We start from the raw sequence: 25,373 nt of genomic DNA on the forward strand, positions 1-25,373 counted from the left end.
TGCTTGTTTTTATTTTCTCCCACTTAACTCGTGAATTAGGCAAGTTGAGACGAGGACGCGTCTTGAATTGTAAGAAGGGTGGCATTTGGACACATTGTCCCGTCTAAGAATGTGACATTACAAAAATGTCAGCAATGTCTTTTATTCTTAAAATTTGTATTCTGAGTTTGCATTGTTTCCCCATACAGTTCTATGGCCCTTTGACTTGTGCAAACAAACAAGAATGTTGCTGAAATGTCAAACTGGCGATGCTTTTCTTCCAACAGCAACAATATAATGCCTTTCAGTCAGCAAAAAGGAACATTTTCAGCCTGTATTTCTACTGCTAGGCTTAGGCTGCTAAACTATCCACATTAATGAACTATTATAAATAGAGGAAGGTCCTAAGAAAGGAGGAAGGTCCCCCAAAAGATTAGATGTACTACACGAAGCTACGACTTTCTCTGTGAAAGTCTGAGTTTAAGATTGATCAGAAGACATGTTTTATTTTTAAACATTCCTTTAATGACAGATGTTAGAACCTGGTTTTCAGTCTCTCTCTGTTTGAACAAGCATCACTATGAAGTGTCGTCGTAGCAAATCATCTGATGTCAAAATCATGTCAAAGAAGAGACGAATTTTGAACTGAGCCTTTTTTTTTTTTTTAAGAAGCGCACCCTTCAGAATGAAGTCGATTATTTATTGTGCTCTGGTCAACTTTTGCTTTACAGTTGACGTAACGAACCAGGATTACTGCTCTACTGCGGTTTTCTGACTTTGTAGTGAAAATTGACTGACATCGACGGTTCGGCCACCATCTTTTTTTTTACCACATCACCACCGCCACAAACAAACCTCGAGTGTCGAAGAAACCACAGCCCTCTCTGTCTCTTTAGTGGTGGTGCAATCCTCATCCAAGTCTGCTGCCGTGACAGCCCGGCACTGTGTGACATAAGGGCGCCCTCCCTCGGAGTGACTTGTCGAGAATTCATTTTGTCAAAGTGTCAGACGCATCAAACAGCCAGCAGCAGCAGCCGAGTGTCAACACTCAGTGGGAGAAGAGCTGAATGACAGATTCTACTGCAGAGTCTCGAGAGGAGACGCTGGGTCAGAAGCTTGTACTGTACTTGGACATTCTCTTTGCACATTTTCCGTGCAATTTTCTATTTGAATGTTAAAGAAAAATACAAGTATGCAGTGTACGAGGGCGGTTAATCAACTTTAAGACACATTTATTCTGATTTGTTTTAGCATCTGCGATTAGTTTTATCTTCTTTGCCGGTACTGGAAGCTGTACGCAGAGGGATTTCCTGTTTCTTTGTCCCCAAAATAATCTCTGCTCCAAACCCTCAATTGTCTTATTTTCCAGTTTACGCTGACTGGTAATGTGAAGTTGTTGGCACGCTCTTTAATGCCAGGCTGAACGGCGCCAACATTTATACAGCTTCAGGCTATGTAGTCAGTTGCTTCCTTATTAAAAAACAATGCCATTTTTCTTGCCCAGAACACAAGAATATCTTTAAAAAAAACTCCCCTCTCGATCGCCTACTGCACTGTACTGTAATAAAGAGAACACATGTTATGCACCGTCTATGGGGACGGGGGCATTTTCTTGCTAAGTGTCAATTAAGTTTGAATGCTTCTGAACATACAGTCGTCTCTTAGCTACTCACTCACATTAAAACCTCTGAAACTATTACAGTGTCCTTCCTCTTTACAGCTATTACCTATCGCACTCTCGTCACGCTTATTTCTGCTTTGGCTTCAGATAAAGTTTGAACACTAAACGCTCATTTTCATTCTTTCAGAAAGAATCCTTTTACGCAAATCTATTTAATTACTTTGACTACAGATGACAAGGGCGCCACTGTAATAGATTTTCCTGCTGGGTTTCATTTGTCGGACACATCATTCAGTCCACGTTTAGGGATTAGCGAGTGGTCACAGTCACACACACACACTTTGCCATCCAAATATTTGAGAAAGGTGAAGGGTAGTAGCTCTTACGGGGTCAATAGAGTGCTGCAGGAATGAGTCCGAAAACGTCTTTATACTTCCGGTTCCATCTTGAAGTCGGTGGGTTTTGTGGATGAGTTTTTAAGTTAGATGCTTGAAAATAAGGTCTCACGCTCAGGAGATTCAAAGGCTTTGTTCTACGATAAAAAAATACATCAGTATATACCCCTCTTGTGAATTTTGACGGTTTTATGAGTCTTAAAAATGAGACGACTTAACGTCACCGCTCTGAGGACTTGTCTGCCTTTAGCTTAGTGGTGACCGTGGTCTAGTTAGCTTATAGCCTAAATGTTAGCGCTTTACTTCTGGCGCTTGCATTCACGCTTCAAAAATCTGAAAAGTGGTGTTCTTATGTGACGATTATCTTGCTGAGCAAAACATGGAAGAATCATTAAGTTGTTTTTGCCACAGAGCTTATTTTCTGCAATAATCAAACATTTCAAATCGAAAAATCCCAAGTTGAGGGAACCTCCCTGCACCACTCTTTTACGAGTTTTTGGAAGTTGCATTATGAAACGGCTGTGCCTATTTACAGTATGTATGAGTGTATATGCGGCACTGTGTGTGCGTGTGTCTGCATGAATGTGCGTGCAGGTGTGTGTGTGAGTGTGTGTGTGTGTGCGTGTGTGTGAGTGTTCGTGTGTGTGTGTGTAGGTGTGCGAGTGTGTGCGTGTGCGTGTAGGGATGAGGCAAAGGCTTTCAGACAATCTGCTCCATTCACCCCCTGCTGGGCCACCTGCCCAAATCTATTTACATCCCTGAGCCGTTGTAAGGCTGACAGCAATGTGCACACACACACACACACACGCGCTCACTTGCAGTACAGTATATAGAAAGTAAAACTCTCCCTTGCAGGTTAAGTACACACAGGTACACACACCTCCGTGGTAACTCAGCACATGCAGCGCTGCAGATGCGAGTCTGTGTGTCACTCTCTTGTATTTCTTCTTGTTCTCTCCGATGAATACTAATATGATGCGATATATGACGCTACATTGATAAATATACACTAATTAACTTATTTATCAAATCTTCCTACATTTTTAATTCTTGTACTTGTCAAATATGCGCATCAACACCTATACCATAGGTCGAACAGTAGATACTCCCACTCAGAAAACATGACACTCACAAACACACACACACACACAAATAAATATAATCAATACTCTGAGGCAATCACACGCAGGCCCTCATTAGGCTTTCACGCTCACCTCAAGCCTCCGCGGTCTACCGACGCTGCTGGCTTACGCCGGATTAGCGGACCAAACAACGGAGTCTGTCTGAGGACTTCCTCAAACAGCGGATGATTACCTTGTCATTTGAATGCAAACACATTGGATTAAGCGGAGGAATGAGGGGGGCGGAGTCTAGCTGGGTCAATGGCGCGTCTGTTGACAGGTGAGGGAATCATTAACCGGAGCGGCCTCGGCAGAGGATCACTGACCTTTCACAGAGTTCATAGAACGGGCTTCATTATCGTGCCGATGCCTCTTTCTCTCTTTAGTGTGATGTGTTATTTTTCAGCTTTGGGCTTTTTATTAATAATAAAAGCTATTCGTAACACATGAGCCGCCGTTTGACAGTTCAGTAGGAGGCTCATAAATAAAACCGTTAGAACACTTTATTATTTCATTGGAGTGACAAATGCAATATTGAAGCCTTATCACTTCCTCCTCCAAGGAAAAACAAAGATCGTATTTCAGCTGTCCGCTTCCTCGTATCCTGCAAAATGTTCCCTTAGCACCTCAACTGTGAACCAAAAAGCATTTTCCCCTTTCTTGTCAGCGAGATGTCGGAGTTAACTTTAATATTTTACTTAGCACTCAATCGCCCAACAGGAGGAGGCATGTGCAGGTGAACAGAAAATCCCGCAGGAGGACTGTAAATCCAAAAAGAGGATTAAAAATCGAGATGAGAAGATGGGGAAACGGGGCACAAGTGACATTGAAGCAACCAGGACGCCACTGATCTGTTCACAAAAATAAGCACCGACAAGGAAGATAAATAAAACTGTGAGTAGATCTCCTGCAGCCATCCAGTTTGTTTCTCCTGCATCTTAAGCACGTCGAACGTTGCATTTATGCAGCACAATGTCCAATTTGACTCGAGTACATGAGGTGATTGGGCAACAGGTGGAATATTCATCGTGTGAGTCAGAGTACTTCACCATAAGAGACTAGAGTGGGAGTGAATAGCAATGGTTAGTTTGTTTTGGAGCTCAGGGCTATTTCCTGGATTCCTATTCCCTCCCTCCCTCCCCTCTCTCCCTCTCTCCCTCTCTCCCTCTCTCCGCCATGAGCTGGCTGATCTGACAGGTCATTGACCTGCCCACTGGTCTGAGGTATGACTCACTCATCAGCTAAATCCCTCTGTCCCCCCGGTGCAGACGACCCCAACTGTTCCAGCCTACTGCTGCTAGAGCACCAACATTGATAGATAATAGACCGTATTAAGGAAGTGGACGCCATCCATTCGGTTTTTAAGCCTTGAGTTTGCCATCTTGTTTTTTTTTGGAACCAGAAGTGACACGAGAGGGTGAAGCTAAGTACAATTAACTTCATGAACTAAAAAAACACTGTGAAAGGGTTTAAGCTGAGATGAAATAACAGACAACTCCCAGACCGGACAACGCAGTGGTAGCGACTTGTCAATCACGAGGTAGCCCCGCCCCTAAAGCGTAAACTGCTTTATCGTCTATTTTACTCTAAATGACCCCACCCTTTACAAAATGAACAACATGTTGTATTGAAGAATGTTTACAATGTTTACTGAGGGAATAAATCAAGAGAGAAGTAGAGTCATTTTCTCATAGACTTCTATACAAACAGCCTTCTTTTTGCAACCAGAGGAGTCGCCCCCTGCTGTCCATCAGACAGAATGCAAGTTTAAGGCACTTCCACACTGGCTTCACTTTTCAGAAACGTAGGTTGCCACCTGGGATAAAGACATAATGCTATACACATAATACATAATATGTATAGCATTTATCACGCTATACATGTTTTTAAACATGTCCTCGATATGCTCAACCCCACATTACTAGTAATGGTGAATCAGTATTCAGGTGCGTGAGCTCCGGCAGCCTTTAGAGGTGAGAGACTATCACAGTATCAGACAGGAAAAGAGGCGTAGGCAGGGGGTCTCTTCTGCCCTCAGGGAATGAGGATTGATGGTGCTCATTTGAGACTGGGTCACATCTGAAACCTTGTGATAAATGTAATGATGTCATTACTGCTGCGAGGTGGTGGGGGGGACCAGAGACATAATGGAAGAGGACCAGCAAAATGTTATGCAATCCGTTTCAATCCAGTGTTTTTTAAGAGAGAGAAATGGAGCCGGTCACTTTGAAATACAGTATGGTGAATGAGCTCAACACCCTCACTGTAGGAGTGGGTTTTTTTTAGGTAACACAATCACAGCTTAGATCTTGAAAACAGCACTATTGTCTTTCACTATTGTCACACTGACCAGTATTACTGCCTATTCACTAACTTCTATTATTCTGCACAGGCAAAACCAGTTTCCTGGTTCCGTTAAAGCAAACGCCAAACAAACATTACTCACAAACCAGTTTGGTCACAACCTCCACTTGGGGAAAGACTAAAACACAGAGGCTTATTTTAAAATGAACAAGGATGCATTAAATCCGACTCAAGGGATCAACAGCTGTCCCGAATGGCCATAACAATTTTCCGGAACCCCCCCCCCCCCCAAAAAAAAACAACAGGCCAAGCATTGACCCCTGAGGGACACCACAGATTAAAGTGATTAGAATCGAAACTGGTACTTAAACTTAAGGAGACTCAAAACCAAGTAACAGCCAGAGTTCGGGTACTCGCTGGGGTTGTGATAGCGTACCTGCAGGGCGCATGGTAGAAGGGATATCCATGGTGAGGTATGTGACTGCAGTATCCAGACTGATTCCACATGGTGCTTCTCTCGTTCCACGGGATGACAGTTCACAAGTGCCCGCCGCCGTTTCTGTCGGCGTTCTATTTCTAGTGCAGGGGAATCAGACGCGGGCTTGCTGGGAGAGTCACATTAATCAGCGCCTCTTCTCTCTCCTCTGGAGTGGCTCCATGGGGAGGAAAACGGTGCGTTGGTGAGAGCAGGGATTACTGAGGAGATGAGGTGAGAAAATGAGCTGAGGGGGCTGTGCTGAAATACAGAGAGGGGATGATGTCAGGTGAGTCAAGTCTGGTGTGGTTCACACACACCTGGAAATGAGGTCTGCTGCTTCTGCCGCCTCGACAACGGCCACGACTGCTCAGCGGAGTCTCAGACGACTGCCCCAGGTGAAGTCTGACATCACGGGCTGCTCCTTTAATCCTGCCTCGAGCCAGTCATTTCCCCTCGCAGTCTCAGGTGTAATCAGGTAGAACAGATGTCTTTGGGGTTAACCTTGCTGAGCTGTATCTTTTGCCTGATAAATCATGCGTAATATGCGTCTCAATTCGCACTTCCAGGGGGGGGTTTTTAACGACCTCACAGACGCCGATCTGCATCAGAAGGAGTCCAATGTAGGATTTCAGAGACCTCCGTTTCTCCAGCACTCCCTGACGCCACGCAGGATCTGTTTATGTCTTTTGCACGTGCAGCACATTCTCTCCAAAGTTCACAGGCGCCACAAATCCATCTCTTCTGGACATGAGCAGGTTAAAATCCACAGCCCCCTGCGTCCCTCCGCTGCATCTAGTCCGGCACAAGCGCTTATTTCCCCAATCACAGGCTTCCCACCGGCTCTCCACCCTCACGAAAGAACAGCGGTGCACGACGCTGAATGACTGAGCATACTCACAGAAAGAGAGAGAGAGAGAGAGAGAGAGAGAGAGAGAGAGAGAGAGAGAGAGAGAGAGAGAGAGAGAGAGAGAGAGAGAGAGAGAGAGAGAGAGAGAGAGAGAGCAGGAGAGAGGGGGGTGAGTTGGCAGAGAGAGAGAGAGTGAAGTGAATGGATCAGTAGTGAGAGGGCAAGAGAACGAGGAAGAGGTAAACAGAGCGGAGCTGCATTCCTTTTCCCGCCTCGTGCTCATCTGGCAGGATACACACCGCTGAGAGGACGAGAGAGAGAGAGTCAAAATGTGTGTGTGTGTGTGTGTGTGTGTGTGTGTGTGTAAGAGAGAGAGAGAGAGAGAGAGAGAGGGAGGAAGGTAAAGAGACAATGTGAGGAAAGACGGAGAGACCGTGACGTGTTTACATGCACACAGAAAATGTGACTACGGTGTAATTTAAGACCTGAATGAGAAGCTGGCAGAGCTCGTGTAAACACCTTCACCTCACCTCTGCCAGGCTAATTATGATTGCAGTCAACTGCGGTTGTGAAGTCACAGTGAAGAACGTAGAATGCTAAACGGAGGCCAGAAAGAATATGTATACGTGTCAATTGTATTTTATTGTATTGTACTTTATGAACAATTTGTGCAGGTGCAGGGCTGACGTGGAGCATGTTCATCTTAATAACTAATGTCATGATAGTTGGGTATTGTTATTTAAAGCTAGTGCCGATATTATACCGGAGTTTCTATAGGTATTATGTTTTTTTTCAATGCCTTACTTTGAAATTTATAGAAACATATTTCCCATAAAGCTGATTTTTTACATTTAACAAAAAAAAGTTCTCAGATGTTAAATGTTGTCTTAACACCACCAAGAAATATCAAATCAAATAATAAATGAAGACCATGATCCACTCCTTACATTCTTGCCTTTCACAATAAAAGCCCTAGACATACACAGTCCACTGCATTACCATTAACCAGAGGGAACTCAAACCCCCTGAGAGAGAAGAATAGAAAAGGGTGAGCTAACAGCAGACGGTGTTAGTGAACAGCAGAACACACTCCGACTCAAACCTCCCAACCGGCACATGAAGCCTGCGGGTGAGAGGTCAGGAACAGAGATGGCTCTGCTAAGCAGAGCACAGCCGTGACCCCGCTGCAAGGACGGCGCTGCACCTGGGGAAAGGCTGGCGACACGAAACACCGGCTGGCGAAATGACAGCTTCACTCACGTTGGGTCAGAGTCCAGACGTGTAATCTGATGTTAAAAAAAGAGTTCCCACAGGGAGGTAGTGCCTACAACCATGCTGCCACTGGATTAGTTCGTGAGTATTTGTTTTCTTTCTGTATTCCCTAAAGCGATTTTCACCTCGCGACATTGATACTTTAATGATGAAAGGTCTTAATTGGTTATCGGATAATATATGGGGAAGGGAATGAGCACTAGCTGGGCTTTTTCTCCCTTCAGGAGCATGTGTTTACTCATTCTTTCATGACATCTTACACCCCGTTATGACACTCTTTCGATCATCTTGCATCACTGTCCCGTGTGAAGTGAAAGTCCCTCAGCCTAATGACAGAAGAAGCTCATTTCCCCGAGCCTGTGGCGTTCACATCGTCAAAAGTTTCCGATCAGCCGCCGAGAAACGCCAACACCCAGACGACGTTTGGTCATGGCGTTCGTCGCCCAACTAAACAAACTTTCCTCCTCATCAAAAAAGCATTCCGATAAGCAGCACGCAGTTCAAAATGTAATCAATTGAAAAGGGATTGAGCGGCGAGGTCGGTGGCATTTGGAGCTTTCACGTGGAGATATTTCACAGTAACTCAAACCAGACAGCGGTAGAAGTGACAAAGAGCGGGACGAGCTTACGTCATGCCGATCAATTTATTAACGTCACAAGCAATTAACGGGAAGCACCACAACAAGCCAGAGCCCCCTTACATAGAGGCTTCTGACCTGTAGGGGTCATGAGATGATGAAGAGAGAATAAAAGCTTGAATAGAAGCTTGAACGTCAATGTGCTTCACAGCTCATTGACGTGTGAGCAACAAGACATCGCCTCTAGAGCGGAGACGATGTTTGATTAGTTGATTGACAAAGTTACTCAGCCACCAAATTGATAACCAGCTAATTGTTTCACTTATTTTTAAAGCAAAAATCTGTTCTTTGGTTCTCGCTTCTCAAATGTGAGGATGTGCTGCTTTGTCATAGAGGATAGTGAACGTCGTCTTAGGCTCTTGGAAACGGCCATTTTTTATATTTTGGATTTATTTAATGATTGTCATTAATTCATCATTAACTTGAAAAATAATGACTTGCAGCTCTGGTTGCTTCTTATACAAAAGGTCATAGCATGTTAATGTCTACTATCATCTTGCTTTTACATATTTATACTAAATGTATGGACATATGTGTCGTAGGAATAATACACTGAAAGCACAAGAGTGTGTATTCAGGTGTAATACTAGTTCGTCCACAGCCCAGTCGGCGAAAAATGATAATGCCCGTTTCCTGATCGCATATTTTTACTGAATATTGGCGATCGGTTGCCGATCAATCGGGGCAACCCTAATGAAGAGCCACACATCCCTGTCTGGCAACTTCTGATGTCATACAGACTTCAATGTATTCACAGGACCTGAAGGAACATCACCATCTGTGGATTAATTGGCTGGTTACATCAGGCTTCTTTGCTGTGGTGAGACAGAACGAAACAGAAAGAGACAAACAAAAAAGGGAGGAAAAGAGGAGGAGGAGGAGAGGGAGGAGGGTGAGGGATTGGGAGGTATAAAAAGCACAGAGGAGGTGGGAGGGAAGGAGGTGCGCCTGCCCGTCTCCCGCTGTTTGTTTTTGTTGTGAAATTTAATTCCAGCACAATCTAATCAGGGCCGGGAAACACAGGGGACCCTGCGCCTTCCTTTTCTCCATCCCCTGTCTCTGTCTTCACTCGCCTTGTTTGAAGACGCAGGTGGACCGGCTCCACCTCTGCTCGCCTATCCACCCCCGCACACACACACACACACACACACACACACGCACACGCACACACACGAGAGGTGGACTATCTTCTGCACAGCCTCACTGACACTGATTTTTATAAACACATTCATGCGTGTGCAGACCACACACACACACACACACACACACACACACACACACACACACACACACACACACACACACACACACACACACACACACACACACACACACACACACACACACACACACACACACACACACACGCACACACACACAGCGGTTGGCGTCTTGCTGACAGCTTTGTTGAATCATTGTGTCAGTGGGTGAGATGGCAGAAGTGTGATTCGGCCTGCGGTTGGGCTTATCAGGCTTTTACAGCCTAAGCCCTTTCATAGCCGCTCGCTTCTAAATGAACACACAGACACACACACCTAACACACCTCCGCCTGCTGTCAAGGTCACATCTGAGCCCATATTTCTGAAAATCCTTAAAAACACGCACCTGCACCCTTTCCTTTACTCCAGCACTGCCAAACAGCACAAACATGATATACCTAGTTGTTGATCGATACCATTTGTTTCCTCATAACTTGAAATTACTGGTTTTAAAATCTCATACATAAAAAAACCTCCAGGACCTGACATTTGCCGCTCAAGGATGTCACTGCGCTTTCGCCTGTTTTGCCCCCAGAAATCACAGAAAACGTTTTTTTTATAGCCACAGGAAGGTGTAAAAACATAAAACTCCATTCAAATATATACAACAGTAAACCTCTTCACTACCACTCCCAGCAGCTAAGGATATGACATCTTGCTTAGCTCGGCAAAATTTTTACTATTACTCTCACTACCGTCTTAAAAAGTTGTAAGCAAGGATAATTTTGGCCCATTTTCGACACTCTCTCCCACGCACACACTTTCTAAAATTAGACACACTCACAATCTCTAGCTCCCTAATTTCCTCCACCTCGCCTGTGTTCAGTCACTGCCTGATCTACCGAATGTCTGGGGATTTCTTAATGCAAAGTTTTTGCTAGAACAAACCTACAATCACCAATCACAGCCGTTTATCTACACGCATGGGGACCAGGCGGCAAATGTGCAGGTGCCTTCATCCTGCATTCTCTCTACTGTCCAGCAGGGGGCGGCGACTCTGGTTGCAAAAAGAAGAAGTCTATGAGAAAATTACTAATTCTCTCTTAGTTTATTACCTCAGTAAGCATTGGAAACATGATTGTGATTGACAGGTCGCTACCACCGCGTCACTCCTCCGCCATCCAAATATTATCACTTCTGTTCACTGGTTGCAAAAATCCAAGATGGCGACTGCCAAAAGGCCGAACTCAAGGCTTCAAAACCGCCGTCCACAACCCAATGGTTGACGTCACGACGACTACGTCTACTTCTTAGCCGAAGATTCTGGAGGAATAAAACCAGCGACCGCTGAGTCACATTCTGGAACCTTTTACTGGCTTAAATGTTGTCTTCTGCATGTCACCGCCCCAAAATGAAGGGCCGCCCTAAAGACTTTGCATTGGTTCTGCTATGCTAGTCTCTGGATGAAAAATAGACCAAATAAATCAGATCGGGCTTGTTTACGTGCGTTGTAACTGAGAACGTTGGATAAACTCCTCCTGTCATCTGGCTCATATAATTCAAGAACGTGCTCGACTGTCTTGGGAGAAGCTTTGCTAGCTTGAATGACGCAATGCCTTCTGTGTGTAGCCGTGCGTGTGTGCGTGTGTGTCAATATCTCTGGGGATCTTTTGATCCAGATTCTTCAATCTTCAGTCACACACACACACACACACAGACTCGGTCCTACTATTAATACACCTCCTCCACTGAGCTCTTTCCTTTCATCATGCCTCGAGGCCTCGCATCTCCCCGGCTCACGAGCTACAAAATATGACACCACAATTAGGAGACTTCTTTTATGTTCTGGATCAGAACCAGACTTGAGAGGAAAGCAAAGACACTTTCTCCGAGGCATGCGTTGGTGCTGCGCAACAGGAGTCCGACACGTCTTTGCATAATCAAACCAAACAGTGAAAAACTATTAAGAGGAAACCAGAAAACGATATCTTAGCTAGTGCCCTGAAAGCCACATGTCAAGGACCAGGGTGAAGCCATATGTGATTGTGAAAAAGCTTTGATATGTCACTGATGAATGAATGTTCTTAAATCTCCTTTTCTTTTGCCTTATGTTTTGATGCTTTTAATGGTTTTATGTGAAGCACTTTGAATTACCTTGCTGTTGAAATGTGCTATAGAAATAAACTTGCCTTGATGACAGTGGACAGCTCTATACTGACAGGAGAGGCTTCTTCCAAAGACCCGACGGAGCTTTCAGGTTAAAAGCTTCCAGCTGTAACAGTGAGATCCCCACTACTGCTCACTAGTCAACAAATATGCTATGAATACGTTTAAATGTATATTTGAATAGTAAAATAAGCAGCTTTGCCACTGAATCTACCGCATGACAGGACTCACTCAATGTAACTTTGATTGATTGACAATGAAACGTAAACAAACCGGGTACCAATCAGCTGTGTGGTCGAGATCAGACTGGAGGACGGGTGAGTAGTAACTGCTGTCTTGCAACATTTATACTTATTAAACAGAAAACCCACATTTCACAGAATGATATTTACTGGAGATGATGTATGATATAGCCAGCAGCAAGCAGGAAACTTTCAGGCAAACGGGAATAAATAGAAAACATTGCATCTGACAAAAGTCCAGCTCAACGTGCCGTGCTGCGTTGCTCCCGGACAGTTAGGACACGTTGTCATGGACATAATACACAAAAGATGATATTCAAATAGTTTGACTTGTTTTTTTTAAGAACAAATGTTCAAAAAGTCAGTTTTGACCAATGTTGGGTCAAACATTGTGGGTCAGTGGGTCAGCTTGATCGTTTATCTGAATAAAGATTATTTTTTTGAGCAGCAAAAAGATGCTCTTTCATTTGAAATATCAAAATGATAAAGTTGCTCAAGACTGAGTCTGAAGGAAACCATCTTTGGCTGAGTTTGAAGTCCCGACAGCAGCCTGCATGAAGCATACTGACCACAGTTGTATTTTGTAGTTTGGTCCAATCATGATTAATTAAAATCACAGCTCTTTAAAAAAAAAAAAAAACTGTCTCTTGACACACACACACACACACACACACACACACACACACACACACACACACACACACACACACACACACACACACACACACACACACACACACACACACACACACACACACACACACACACACACACAAAGCCCCATTGGTATTCAAAGCATGCATAATCCACAAGGACAGAATGAAACTGTAATGATCCTGTTGCTGCAGTAAATAGTAGTGACATACAACGAGGGGAAATAGAAAATAAACGGCAGCATGTCAACCTGTAAACGGCCACAAAGGATCACTGCATCACTGCATCACTGCATCACTGACATTGCAAATGTAGACACGCGTGTGTGAGCGTTTGAAAAGGTGTGCTTTATTAGCCACGGACTATCGTAATGAGATCAGCTGCTGGCACAATAGCAGGCTAATGTGCATCATATTTAACCAGTCCAACACAAAACACAATACCTCACTCTGGAGAGAGAGAAACGCGTCTCTTTGTGCATTGAGAATCTAATACACAAAGGGAAAGAAGCAGCATTACTCTCCTCTTTTGTAAATCAAAGCACATAAGCTCATTCTCCCTCTACCGAGAGGCTCAGGTTCAAAGCCGGGCAGCTTCTACAGCCACACAGACAGACAAGAGGATTTCACTGGTTTTCTTTTCCCCCATAAAAAAACTCGAACTGAAGAAGAATTTTCTATTACACAGAGAAACTTGAGTAAGGCGGGGGGGGGGGGGGGGGGTGATGAAAGGAGTCACTAAAGGCTCCTGAAACTTTCTGAGTTAAGATCGTTTTTCGTTGTTTCTTTAACCACAGGCTGAAATGACCTGATCATCTCTCTGAAGCAGATCGGTCTGTTTCTTTAACTAGAGTATATTAAGTTTGACAACAAATTATAAAAAACTAGAATTACCGCCTCGCACTCCCATGTCTGTCCAAAAAGCTCATCACTTCATCATTTTATCCTCTTAGACATTTGTGTGGAATTGGCATAATCAGCATATGAACTCTCGAGCTAGCTTTGACCATCACACTCTGATCAGCTCCACCTTGAGTTCAGGTGGACCTCAGCGCCACGTGTGAAGAAATGTGCTCACGGTGTTCCTGAGAATGGGACGAACGTGTGGACACAGTGACTTTGACTTTTTAAACATCCAAAAATCAGATGAGTTCATCCTCGAGTCCAAAGTGAACGTCTGCGCCAGATTTGAAGAAATTCCCTCAAGGCGTTCATGAGATGTTGCATTAAAAAAAAACAACACACACAATGCGTCCGGCCACAGCTGTCGCCGGCGCAGGAGGCATAAAAATGTTAAAATATTAACCTCACACCACGTTGATCCTCACACCAAAGCTCTGGAGCTTGTAGGGAGCCGATAAGTGACATCCGACAGGTCGACACAGCAAACTAATCCTGATGGAGGAGGACGGACACTTCATGAGCGCTAGCACCATTTCTGTCTTCTCTTCTTAGAAATACGTGCCACATGTAGGAATCGCAGTATGGATGCTATCATTTAGATTTTGATGTATTTGTGTAGAGTGACTCTGGCATTCTCAGCCAATGTGTCAGTTTGATTTAGATGTTACTTATTGATTCCAAATGGTTTCACTACTAGATTTGACAGAATTCAGATTCATTCAGCAGATTACATATTCACTTTAATAAAAATGTGTTTTTTAATATTCTATCAATCCCAACTGCCCGCCTGTCTTTTATGATACTACTAATATTGGGGTGTGCCAAAGTCAGAAATCCCCTTAAAACGTGCTGCCCTCGCCACTCTTACTTTGTAGAAATTGCAACTAGCAGTTGGATTTGAGGCTTCGCTCCCGGCCGTTTGGCAGTGAAAGTGATGAAAGTAGAGATTTGCAGAGTTCACAAAGCCTCGGGTGACAACGGGGGGGGGATGATCATTAATGCAGAGCTGAACGTACTAGATCTACCACCAGGGTCATACGTCCCTATCAGACAGTACTTTGCTGGTTTGGACTGGTTTGTATCTGTAACCCTGCAGTTCTGCTGAAGACGGAGCAGCAGAATCACTTTCTATCTTCCATCACTGACTGAAATCTCCTGGAGCAACTCACATCACCCTCTGCCTCCTGAATCATCTTTCATCCCACTCATTTCTTTCATCTATTAACTCAAATTTGATCTTATCCTGAAGGGGAAAAAAACCAACCTTCAACCACTTACTGTATCATATGCACCTATTTCTAAAAATGATTTTACCAACACTTGGCTTGCATAATAATTATAATCACACTGCCAGGGAAATTCAGCTCTACTTGCTTCCACGGTCCTGCCCATTTTTAGTGATATTACTTAAATTAAACTGAAGCTAATCTTGTTCTATGGTCCTGTGAGTGTCAGCTAATAACTGGAATATGAAAGATCCTTCCATAATAGGAAGCTGGTATTCAAATCAGGCTTTCTGAATTATTAACATCACTGCAGCTTCTCTCACTAATAGCAATGATTGCACCCTGAATATTGTCTCTCTAGGCCCATAGAGGGAAGTAAACAAGAAATGAAGCTTCATTAGCTCTCGTAATGCTTATTGACTCTGCATTGGAAGCTGAAAATCATGCCCTGCAGAGTATTCAATCTGCTCTAGATAAGAGCATCTCAAATTGATATAAATTGCAATCCATTAGCTTTGCCTTTGAGCTAATAATACGAGGTATTTCATTGTATATATATATATATATATATATATATCTCCTCTATTCTGGTTCCTGAACTGGATTCACTTGGATTCCGATTGAAATGGTAATGATCAGTCCCCCGCTGCGTCTCTGTGACTGTGAACTCGACCTCCCCACCCAAAGGTGACCCCTTTCTGTTGGCCTTCAAAGGGCATCGACAGTGAACGGGCCGGCAGTTCACAGCCGGAGGAACAGAGGAAGAGCTCACTGTCGATCCGTCATTGCTGGTGACACGAAGGTGAAACTCAAGGTTACGCTTTTACTGTTTTCGCTTAAGTGTGAAAAGGTGTCACTGGAAAGGCCGGACAGATGAACCAGGGTGTCATCAGCTGAATTATTGAAACGGGATGATTGAGATTAAAACAGCAAGCACGCGGAGAAACAAATGCATGAAATTAATGGAACGGAGGCGTTACAAAATAACCCGTGCTGACAATTTTAGTTAAATACTTTCCATGTGCTATAATTAGCCTCTGTTTTGGGTGGTGGCTGCTGTGATGAAGCGTTCCACGTTGCACTACTGTAAGAGAGGGCAGGGAGAGTTACGCCTGGACAAAGGGACAGAGTGTGTTTGAGGGCATTGTGGCTCAGCTTTCCTTTGAAGAAAGAAAATAAAGGGGGAAATTCTCCACATGCTCATCTTTCTGTCAACGCCTTCCCATTGTTTGGAAATGTCACATGGTCATGCAACGAAGGTCAATAGTTGACTTTTAATGGCAGATAAATTGAACGAGTGAGAAGTGCCGAGTGCGGACGTCTTTGTTCGTCTCCAACGGTCGCCAAAATACCAGCAGCACAAAAAGACTTCTGTGATTTAGGTAAAAATGACGAGGATTGGGACAAATGCATATTTTTTACATGCAATACTTCAAGAAAATGTATTCTGCTTTTTGCTGTACGATATATAAAAGCAGCAAAAAGTAAAGAGACTCTAATGTTGCAGAAACCAAGTTTCTTTGCATAAATTACTTGCTCGCTGCTGTTGCAGACATTTTTTTCTTGCTTAATTCAGATTTACATTTGAATAAATTGTAAGTGCCCCTTGTGTGCAACGAAATGTTAATAAGCATTTGGTCACAAATCAACAGCTGCATAAACAATTTGCATCTGTGATCATGATTTGCATGTATAACAGCCGGTAAGGCAGACACACTATGTCTAGACTCCGTACCAGAATAGCTGTGTGAAGGTGGCCTGACTGCAGCCTTTCAAAGTAAAGAGAAAGGATACCTTTCATAACCTCAACAGGAAAAGGGATGACTCAGATGTAAACAATCTCATAACAATTACCTGAGACCCAACCCTGCTTTGTGCAATACACCAATATTGTGTCTGTAGTGTCCAGCTGCCCAAAATCTCCAGGTGGGGTGTGTACACCTCATAAAAGAATGTTCAATGATTAACAGGGTGAACTAGATCTTGTGTGGTTGTGTGTTGGATGACAGGAGGAGCAGAAGCATTGTACTACATCTGAAACCATTTGCTGGTATGTGAGGAATTGCTGCTTCTTTGTTCTATATCATTGTCTTTGGGTTTTGGACTGTTTGTCAGATAAATCAATTTATCAACTTGAACGCTTCACATTTCTTTGACATTTTGTTGCAGGAATGCTTTTACATGTTGGTTGCCAATAAGTGGCTAAATGAGAATACTAAACGTCATCACGCCGACTAGTCCGCCTTTTGCTTAGTGGTTACTTATTTTCTGCAATAATCCAAAATCCAATGGAAAAATCCCATTGACTTTTTGGCGAGAACCAGTGTGATGCTGATTTACGGGGTAGGTCTACAAGAACACATCATGCTTGCGGCACTCTAGTGTATTGTGCACTGACTTGTGTCAACTTAAAAGCCGAACGTCAGCAAATACATGCCAGTCATATACAATATGTAAGGTACAGTATTACTTGCATTATGGTACATTTCAGTGGTTACTCAGCTCATAGTGCTTTGATATGTTCAGGAATGTTACGAGCTGTACGATCAACATGAAACCTCCTCTTCGAAACATCCCGTTATCGGTCTTCTGAGGTGTTAAAAAACGTCCACAAGGAGAGTTTCCCGTCTCACTGAGTCCCGCCACAGTGTGCGGTTTATCATCACAACACCCCAGGGGATTGGACGAAAGCAGTCCTTTTTACTAATGGACTGCTTTCTACTGCTAACCTGATTCAGTCAAACACACAGTGCTTGGCGGCAACCAAGCAGCCAATTCACTACCTGAATACCAAACAGGCTGGCCAATGAGTAGACAGCCTGTCAGGCCAAAACACTGACAGAAGCGAGGGACTGAGCGCGTCCCAGTGGCTCGGCAGTTGGCAGATTATTTTGAGCGGCATACGAGGGTTGGATGCACTGGGTGTCACAGACGACACCAAAAAAAAACACATTCCACCACTCTTTGTCAGTGTTGAAAGCTCCTCTGCAGATTAGTGTGACGCATATGAAACACTTCAGTTAATCTTCCAGTAAATTCGTACTTCAAAAAGCTGACAAGGGACATTTAACCTACATTTGCCATCCTATTAATATCCGGATAAATAACCCACAAATCTTTCAAATGTATAATGACACTGCAAGAAATCTTGGTGTAACAATGTAATCCGATCTCAGCTCTAATGGCCGCCTCAAACAATAACAAAGTCATCCTCCAATGATGAATGAAAGACAAGTGCGTTTCCTCTCATTGAACTGGGCGCTCTGCAAAAGTGACAATTATTGACGTGTTAACTGGGACTTTGGTTAATGTGTGATCGACCAGATTGGTATTGGCACCGATCCTGACCTCATGTAGTGGATCAGGTATCGGTTATGACACCAGAAATTCACATTAAATACTGTTTTTGCCAATTCACACTCATGACTTTCGTCATTCAAACGCTGTGTTATTACTGGGTTCTCCATTGTATTTTTGTATCATGTTGTGATTGTGTTTGCCTCAACACCGTCCAAGAAATGGTTTAATTCTCGTCCAACCATGTAAAACACTTTGTAACTCTGTTTTGAAGTTTATTATTGTAGTGTATTATGTTAACCTTACATAACATTCCACACAGTAAACTGAACAGAATCAGTGCTGGAAAAGAAGAAGATAGTTTGGTTCATCCTTAATGACACAAACACACAAAAAACGGACAGACGGACGAACAACCCCAAAAACACAAAGCCTCCGGCCGCGGCTATCGCCGGTGCGGAGTCGGTCTGAACACAACAGACCAATTATCAGGACTCTACATTGGCATCCATTGTGTCCGATTTATTCCCGTTGATGTTTTCTCTCATTGTCTTCTGCATATAAATATATTTACTTATGAAACACAAAGCTGGAACAAACATCTAGGGAATAAAATACTCAGTCACCTTTAAAAGCAGATTATAAATATATTTTCTTCATTCCTTTTCACTCAGTCTGAAGCACTTCTACCATTAACCACTCTGCACTCGCTCTCTTTATTTCTCTGTGGAGTCATCTTTTTTAAGTCTTACCTTGTGTTAAAAAACTAAAATCTATGCAGTATGAAGATCACACAATTATCTTTAAAAACTAGAATTGCCTTTAGAGAAAGTAAGAGGCTGAGTGGTTGAAGTCTTGACCTTCCATTTATGAGACAAGACAACAGCAGGGACTTTCTTCAGACGGTGGAGAGACCGCGTCAACAAATCTGACATCTGGCCCGGTTAAACCCATCAGTGACGAGCGTTTCCCATTTCTGTCATCATGGAGTCAATATTATTAGCTCGGGTGAGTCCGGCAGCTTTACAAAAGGGCACCGAGGGTGGGGGAAGGTGAGAATAAATGGAAAGGCAGGTCCTTCCCATTTTGATTTTTGCGGTAATCAACGGTGTCACATCAAGAGCGCATTAAGTCGCTAAATCCTCCTCCTGAATAATTGACTGCATCTCCAGATACAAACGCAGCAGCCCCTCCGCCCATGACAGACATTAAAGCTGACAGCAACTCCCACCACCTGTGCAGAGAACAAAGTGCTTCCAGTGTCAAACATGAAACCGTCGTGTTCTGCTCTTGTCTGCAGTGGCCGTCTTATAATAAGCCCAGAGCGGCTGATGTACCCCCAATATTTCTGCTTTAACGTGCGTTATCACGATGGAATCAGAGAACACAAGAGGCAGGCTGAAGTTCTGCATGTTAAGACTTGTGTAGTATCAAGGAGTGCTGAACCAGTCTGTGTGGACAGGTTTGTCAGCCTTACAGTGTAAACTGGGTTTGTGTGCGTTTAAGGCTGGTAAAACAACAGGAATACTTTCCAAAGCAACACACTGCGCCACAATTACAGTTGATGAAGTTTACGATGTTCAGTATTCATGGACTGTGTGTGTGAAAGCTGTGTGACGATGTCTGAGGCAGTAGTTTGAGGTGTTGAATACATTTGCCTAAACAGCATTTAAATTAAAGGACTATTTCACCAATACTACAATTACAAAAAATAGTTGGATTCAGAAATGAGCAGTTTATGTAATTTCAAGGTCCGACAAGTTCTTACTTTTTCAAAATAATTTTATTTTTATCATGAAAGCTGCTTTAGAATAGTGAATCCACTCCACACCATGTTAATAAAAGAAAGAAAAAACAGAAAACATGGCAGCGCTCTACCACACTTTCATTATCTGCCACTGTGTTTGATTAAGAATAAATAAAGCTTACACTCCAGTCGGGTCATCAAGCTGTCTTGGCATATTTATCATGTTCAGCTCCTCAAATGTAAAATAGTGGTGCTTGGGTTTGAGGCAAATCCTCACACAGGTTCTTTTGAAATTAAAATCTTTTCTGGGGGCACACATATGGAGGATATTCAGTTTCTAAGATCCCATCCTTCCCCCCTTCTTAAATTGTAGAGCAAACAACATCTATTTTGAAGAAAAGCTTCTGTTTGGACATCCAAGCATTGAAAACAGTAGCAGATACTTTGAGTTTGTGCCACTCTGATGACAGATCTGGATTGTGTGTCTTTAAGGCAATTGGGAGATTAATGTAGTAACAGTCTATAGTTTCAATAGGCTAATCCGTCCCCCTCTGTCACCCCTGTGTCCTCAGCCTCGCCCTGTTTCTTACAGCAGGAGGAAATCCACCTTTTCTTTATGGTCTGAACAGCTGAGTGAGGCTGAGGAAAGTGCTGAGCGTGCCAGTAAAGCTGTCATACAGCTCTTGTCAAGCTGAATTAATCTCGCCTTTGCATTCAGTTGATGTTCCGAGTGTGTGCTTACAGTAAAACCCCACCGTGGCAGCCTCCGCCACAACTGGTGCGCAGTGTGCGCTTGAGGATGTGTGCGTGTTCACTTGTGTACATTTGGAGCCTCTGCTTTTATGTCTCTTATGCCCCGATACAATCCCATAAAGCTGACAAACTACGCCGCACGCAACTTTGTTTTATGACGCGCCGGCCGGGCAGCGTACTGTACCGAAGGGAGCCGCGTTTCTCCCTAGGAAACAAGGAAGCTAACGAGCTTTGACCCACTTCACTCTCCTCAGGCACGACACAGAAAACCATAAAGAACTTCTGCAACGTATTAAACCCGACACTACGCCTCCGCGATGCTCGGCAGCGCCAAGATGACGTGCTTACCTCGAGTCACACGTCAGATCCCACGTGGAGAATTCGTGATCGTCAGCGTTGGTGACCACCTTGGCCGTCGAGGGCCAGGCCGCGTGGCGCTTGATCGCCACCAGCTCGTGGCCGGCCTCCCGCGTGGGGTCTCGGCTGCAGCAGGTACCCATCCTCCACGACAGAAGGACCTCTTTGCTGTTTGATTAGAGACTTTATCTCACGCAAACCTCACTCGATTTAGCTCCTTTCCCCCAGACTTTCATCTCTTGCGAGTGTCGTTCTTCTACAGTGTCCTACAACCGCCGTCTCTCGCCGCTGTTTCGTCTTCCCTCTCAAATTTTACTTTTAGGAGATTCTTGAGTCACAGGAAAGGACCAGAGCAAAGCCGATCGCTGCAGACATGATGACGCACTCTCGCTATTTCAGATGTTTAAACTTTTCTCTCCGTGCTTTCCTCTCAGTCTAAAGCTTGCAACTGTCCCAACAAGTATCGCCCCTTCTTCCCTTGTCCTCTCCGTCTCCGACCTCCCCAGTGCTCCTCACATGATCTCTCTCCCTACGAGCTGCATTGCTAATGTTTTGGTCGCCTGGCCCTCCTCCTCACACTGACAGAAGTGTTACTGTCTCCCACAACCATGCCGGACTTTAAAGAGCCACAACATTGTATTGACCATCTTGTCGTTTCTCTCTCGCGCGCGGTTTAGCATCTGTGTCCCTCAATCCCTCCTTTGTGTCTGTCCTCCTTTGCTCAGTGTTGAACACAGACGGACGTTCCAATCCCAGGCCTGTTCTTCTGGTCCACAGACAGCAGTCGGGTAGAGCGAGACGGGTTGGTCCTACGCGGTAGAGATGTGTGGGCTTGTCATGTGGAGGAATTAAGCCTTTTGGTCCACGTCTCCATTTGTAGGCTCTGCATTTTACACATTTTTACACTTCTGAAGTTTATGAAAGCACGCTCTGTGCTGCCACAGCACCTTTGATGGCGATGATCTGGTGCACCGATGTACACATCTAGAATTAAAACAGCCACTTAGCGAGATGGATTATTGCCTAGCTTTTGATCCTGTGCCGTTTATCGAATTTTTGAATTCTGCTTTTTATTTAGTTTGCCATTTATTTTACTTACGGCCCATTACTGCCCACTTTCTGGTTAAAAGAACGGACGACACCATGCTGTTTCATTGCACAACTCATGTTGATTTGTTTACTGCCACGCTTCCTTCATGAACTGTGTTACGCTCATCGCTCAGAGAGCGACTTTTATTCACAAGTGTTATTTTGAGAGCCTGATAAAAGAGGCCAATTGAACCAGGGAAAAAAAAAAAATCAAAGAACTAAAGGAAAATCTGAGGCTACAAGCGAGCAGTCAATGTTGTGCACAGAAGAGGTGACTTCAATCTCTTGGGAAGTGAGGCTGAGTAGACAAAGCACACTTGGCTGGAAGGGGAAAAATGGAATACATCATGAAATACAGAAAGCTCTCTGAGGATTAACTTCATAGGCTCCGTGTCAGAGAAAATGGCATTTGCTGAGACCCTCAAGAAAATCACCTAATCAGCCGACCAGAGACCGGGGATATATTTCTCATTTCCTCTTCAAAGACAAAGTTATATGCTTACTTTAGAAAGGCTTTCTCACAGACTATTCTGGCAGCGGCAATAGACTCCAAACATATATCGTTTCTATACCAATAAGCCACAGGTTTAGTGGCAGTACACACGCTGTCGTAAAGTACCAGCTCCAACACTACAGCACCTCCAAACAATAAATGATCGGCCTTACCGGTGAGCTGATGAAATTTGTCTTTGCACAATATGAACCAAATGATAATGTGAATGCATTATCTCAGGAACGCCTCGAGGGAATTTATTCAAATTTCACATTAGTAGTGTGAAGTTGTCATAATTAGCATACGACTTCTTGAGTTATGGCCAAAATTGTGTTTCGTGAAGTCGCAGTGACCTTTGACCACCAAAGTCTACTCTTGTTAATCCTTGGGTCCAAGTGGACATTGTTGCACCTTCACGGAGTGATGTATTGATCCCAATGTGTTGAACTCATGTAAAATAACTGCTGATAAAGTACAGAGAGGGAAAATAATCAGCAGGAAACCAAGTGCAGCTTTTCCCACTCAGTCAAGAGAAACGTCGTCATGCACACAAATCTGCTTTTTAGACATTTTAATAGATGGTGTGCGAGTGAGAAACTCTCTGTGTGTGTGTGTGTACGTGCAGGAGTGACATTTATCCGAAGTACAATTTGTCACAGAAATTTGACTTCCTGAAACATTTAAAGTGGCCTATTCTTTTTCCTTGGGGGGGGGGGGGGGGGGGAGAGATGATGAGGAAGAGGCCACTCAGCTTTTGAACTTTTACATATTGATTAAGACGAAGACAAAAAAGAGAAAGAAAAATAGGACTTAATGATCACAACATGATTACCAAATCAATGCTCAAGCGAACCAAAGTTTAAGGACGACTAATAATTATGGAGTTGTCATTTTAAAACTGTTCACCTTCACGAACAGAATCATTTCGCTGCGTTTCCTTTTCAATAATGCATTCCTCGGATGAGGCTGGAGGGCTCTTCATTATTTTCTGATTATCTTTTGTGAATGCGAGTGTTTGTCTCGTACCGAACAAATTCCTCTGTTCATCTATTTGTTCATAAACATAAATAAAAAAGGAGCAAGCAGTCTGCACTGCTTCATCTCCGCTTCAGATTCACACAGAGCATCACGATAAACCACACATCAGCCCGACAGATCTGTGTTGTACTCAGATCCTGTGTGAGAGTCTGTGGATTAATACTGCAGCCTCGGGGCGAGGTTAAATATTCAAGACATCCATTTTCAGACTTGCTTCAAAAGGTGGTATTGAACAAACACAAACACACACTGGTGCTGAAATGACCCCGAAAGACGACCATCTTTGCATCTGTAACAGCGCGGCGAGAGGAGGACAAGAGGGAGAGAAGCCTCCAAAAAGAACACCTCGGTTTGAAGAGGAATAGAAATGAGTGATGAATTATCAGCTACTCAGGAGGCGCATGGTTAGGACAAACATTCCTTGATGTGAAGGAGGATCATCTGAAAGGCAGAACAAAAGCTCACGGCTCCTGAGGATGAGTACAACAAAAATGCTTTTTGTACGAGTCCGCTTCCACAAAACCAAAATTGAACATTAAATAGAACCATTTCCAACCAGCAGCACCCACAAATGAGAGGAGACAGAATAACTAACCGAACACGACTAGAAGTACCACAACACTTACAGCGCTGAGGTTAAGAGGAAAGGTCACTGACGAGATCCTCCATCCACGAGATGAAAATCAACGAACAGCTGAATAATCAGCCTGCCTACTCAGGCGAGATTAATCGTGTCCAAGTGGACGTAGCAAAGGGGACAGAAGGGATTTATAGCACGAGAATAAAAAGTACAAATCAAACTGCATTAATTCCTTCACACCCGCTGAACTCCAAAACCTGCCTGAGGGATTGAAAAGCATATTTTCTTTAAACAATCGCCAGAACGACACTATTTATCTTTGCCACGAGGTGTGAAAAAACGCCATTATCGTCAGATCTTCATCTTTCCGACGGTCCTTGAACACTTCATGTGTGACAAACGCTTCCATCAGAAAAAAGCAGCCGGAACGAAGCTTCAAATTGTGATATTTCATCAAAAATATTTTGTTCTACACGTCTCATTTAAAATCTCGCCACAAACAAAGCATTTGCTCTAACCAGATACCTTAAAATACATTACATTCTGCGCTCTTCAGCGCAACTGGGAAGCCATGATTGACCCGCCTGAGACCAACAGTCAAGTGACGAAGAATGTCGTAAAACTTGGACTGAACTGCTGAACACCGAGCATTGAGGACAGGAGAGGCTGTAAGTAGATGTTGGAGGCACGCGGAGCCTCCAACACTTGTGGACACGTGAACAAATGTTCTATCTAGATGTATAGATTCTATTGTTTTTCCATTTTTTGTAAAATAAGTTATCAAAGAAATTCAACAAGCATTTTTTATGATTTAAGATTTATGGCATGGTAACTGTGTTATAATGCACAAAAGACATTTTTCATCTTCTACTTACTTCTAGTCTATTGTGTTGTTTCCATAGAGGTGCAGGACTTCTATAGTGCAGTGAAGATCAAGGCCACGGAGAGTAAAATGTGACGACAGCAATAAGGAA

The 25,373-nt window shown here is 43.7% G+C and overlaps 1 protein-coding gene across 3 annotated transcripts in view; it reads right to left on the reverse strand.

The window, feature by feature from the left end:
• plekha7a (pleckstrin homology domain containing, family A member 7a) overlaps nt 1-25,373 on the reverse strand; it is a 123,343-nt gene that overhangs the window by 87,845 nt on the left and 10,125 nt on the right. Inside the window, exon 1 of one of the 3 annotated variants that reach the window (XM_079162917.1) lies at nt 21,191-21,361. The exons of 1 other annotated variant lie outside the window; for it this stretch is intronic. In XM_079162917.1, coding sequence (XP_079019043.1) covers nt 21,191-21,342 — 152 coding nt within the window. In that variant the 5' untranslated portion in view covers nt 21,343-21,361. Of the gene's footprint in view, nt 1-5,856; nt 6,747-21,190; nt 21,362-25,373 lie in introns of those variants that run through there. One more of the 3 variants, XM_079162918.1, reaches the window with a different exon arrangement.

The sequence above is a fragment of the Pholis gunnellus genome (genome assembly GCF_910591455.1).
Source record: "Pholis gunnellus genome assembly, chromosome: 7".
In the NCBI taxonomy this organism is placed as follows: domain Eukaryota; kingdom Metazoa; phylum Chordata; class Actinopteri; order Perciformes; family Pholidae; genus Pholis; species Pholis gunnellus.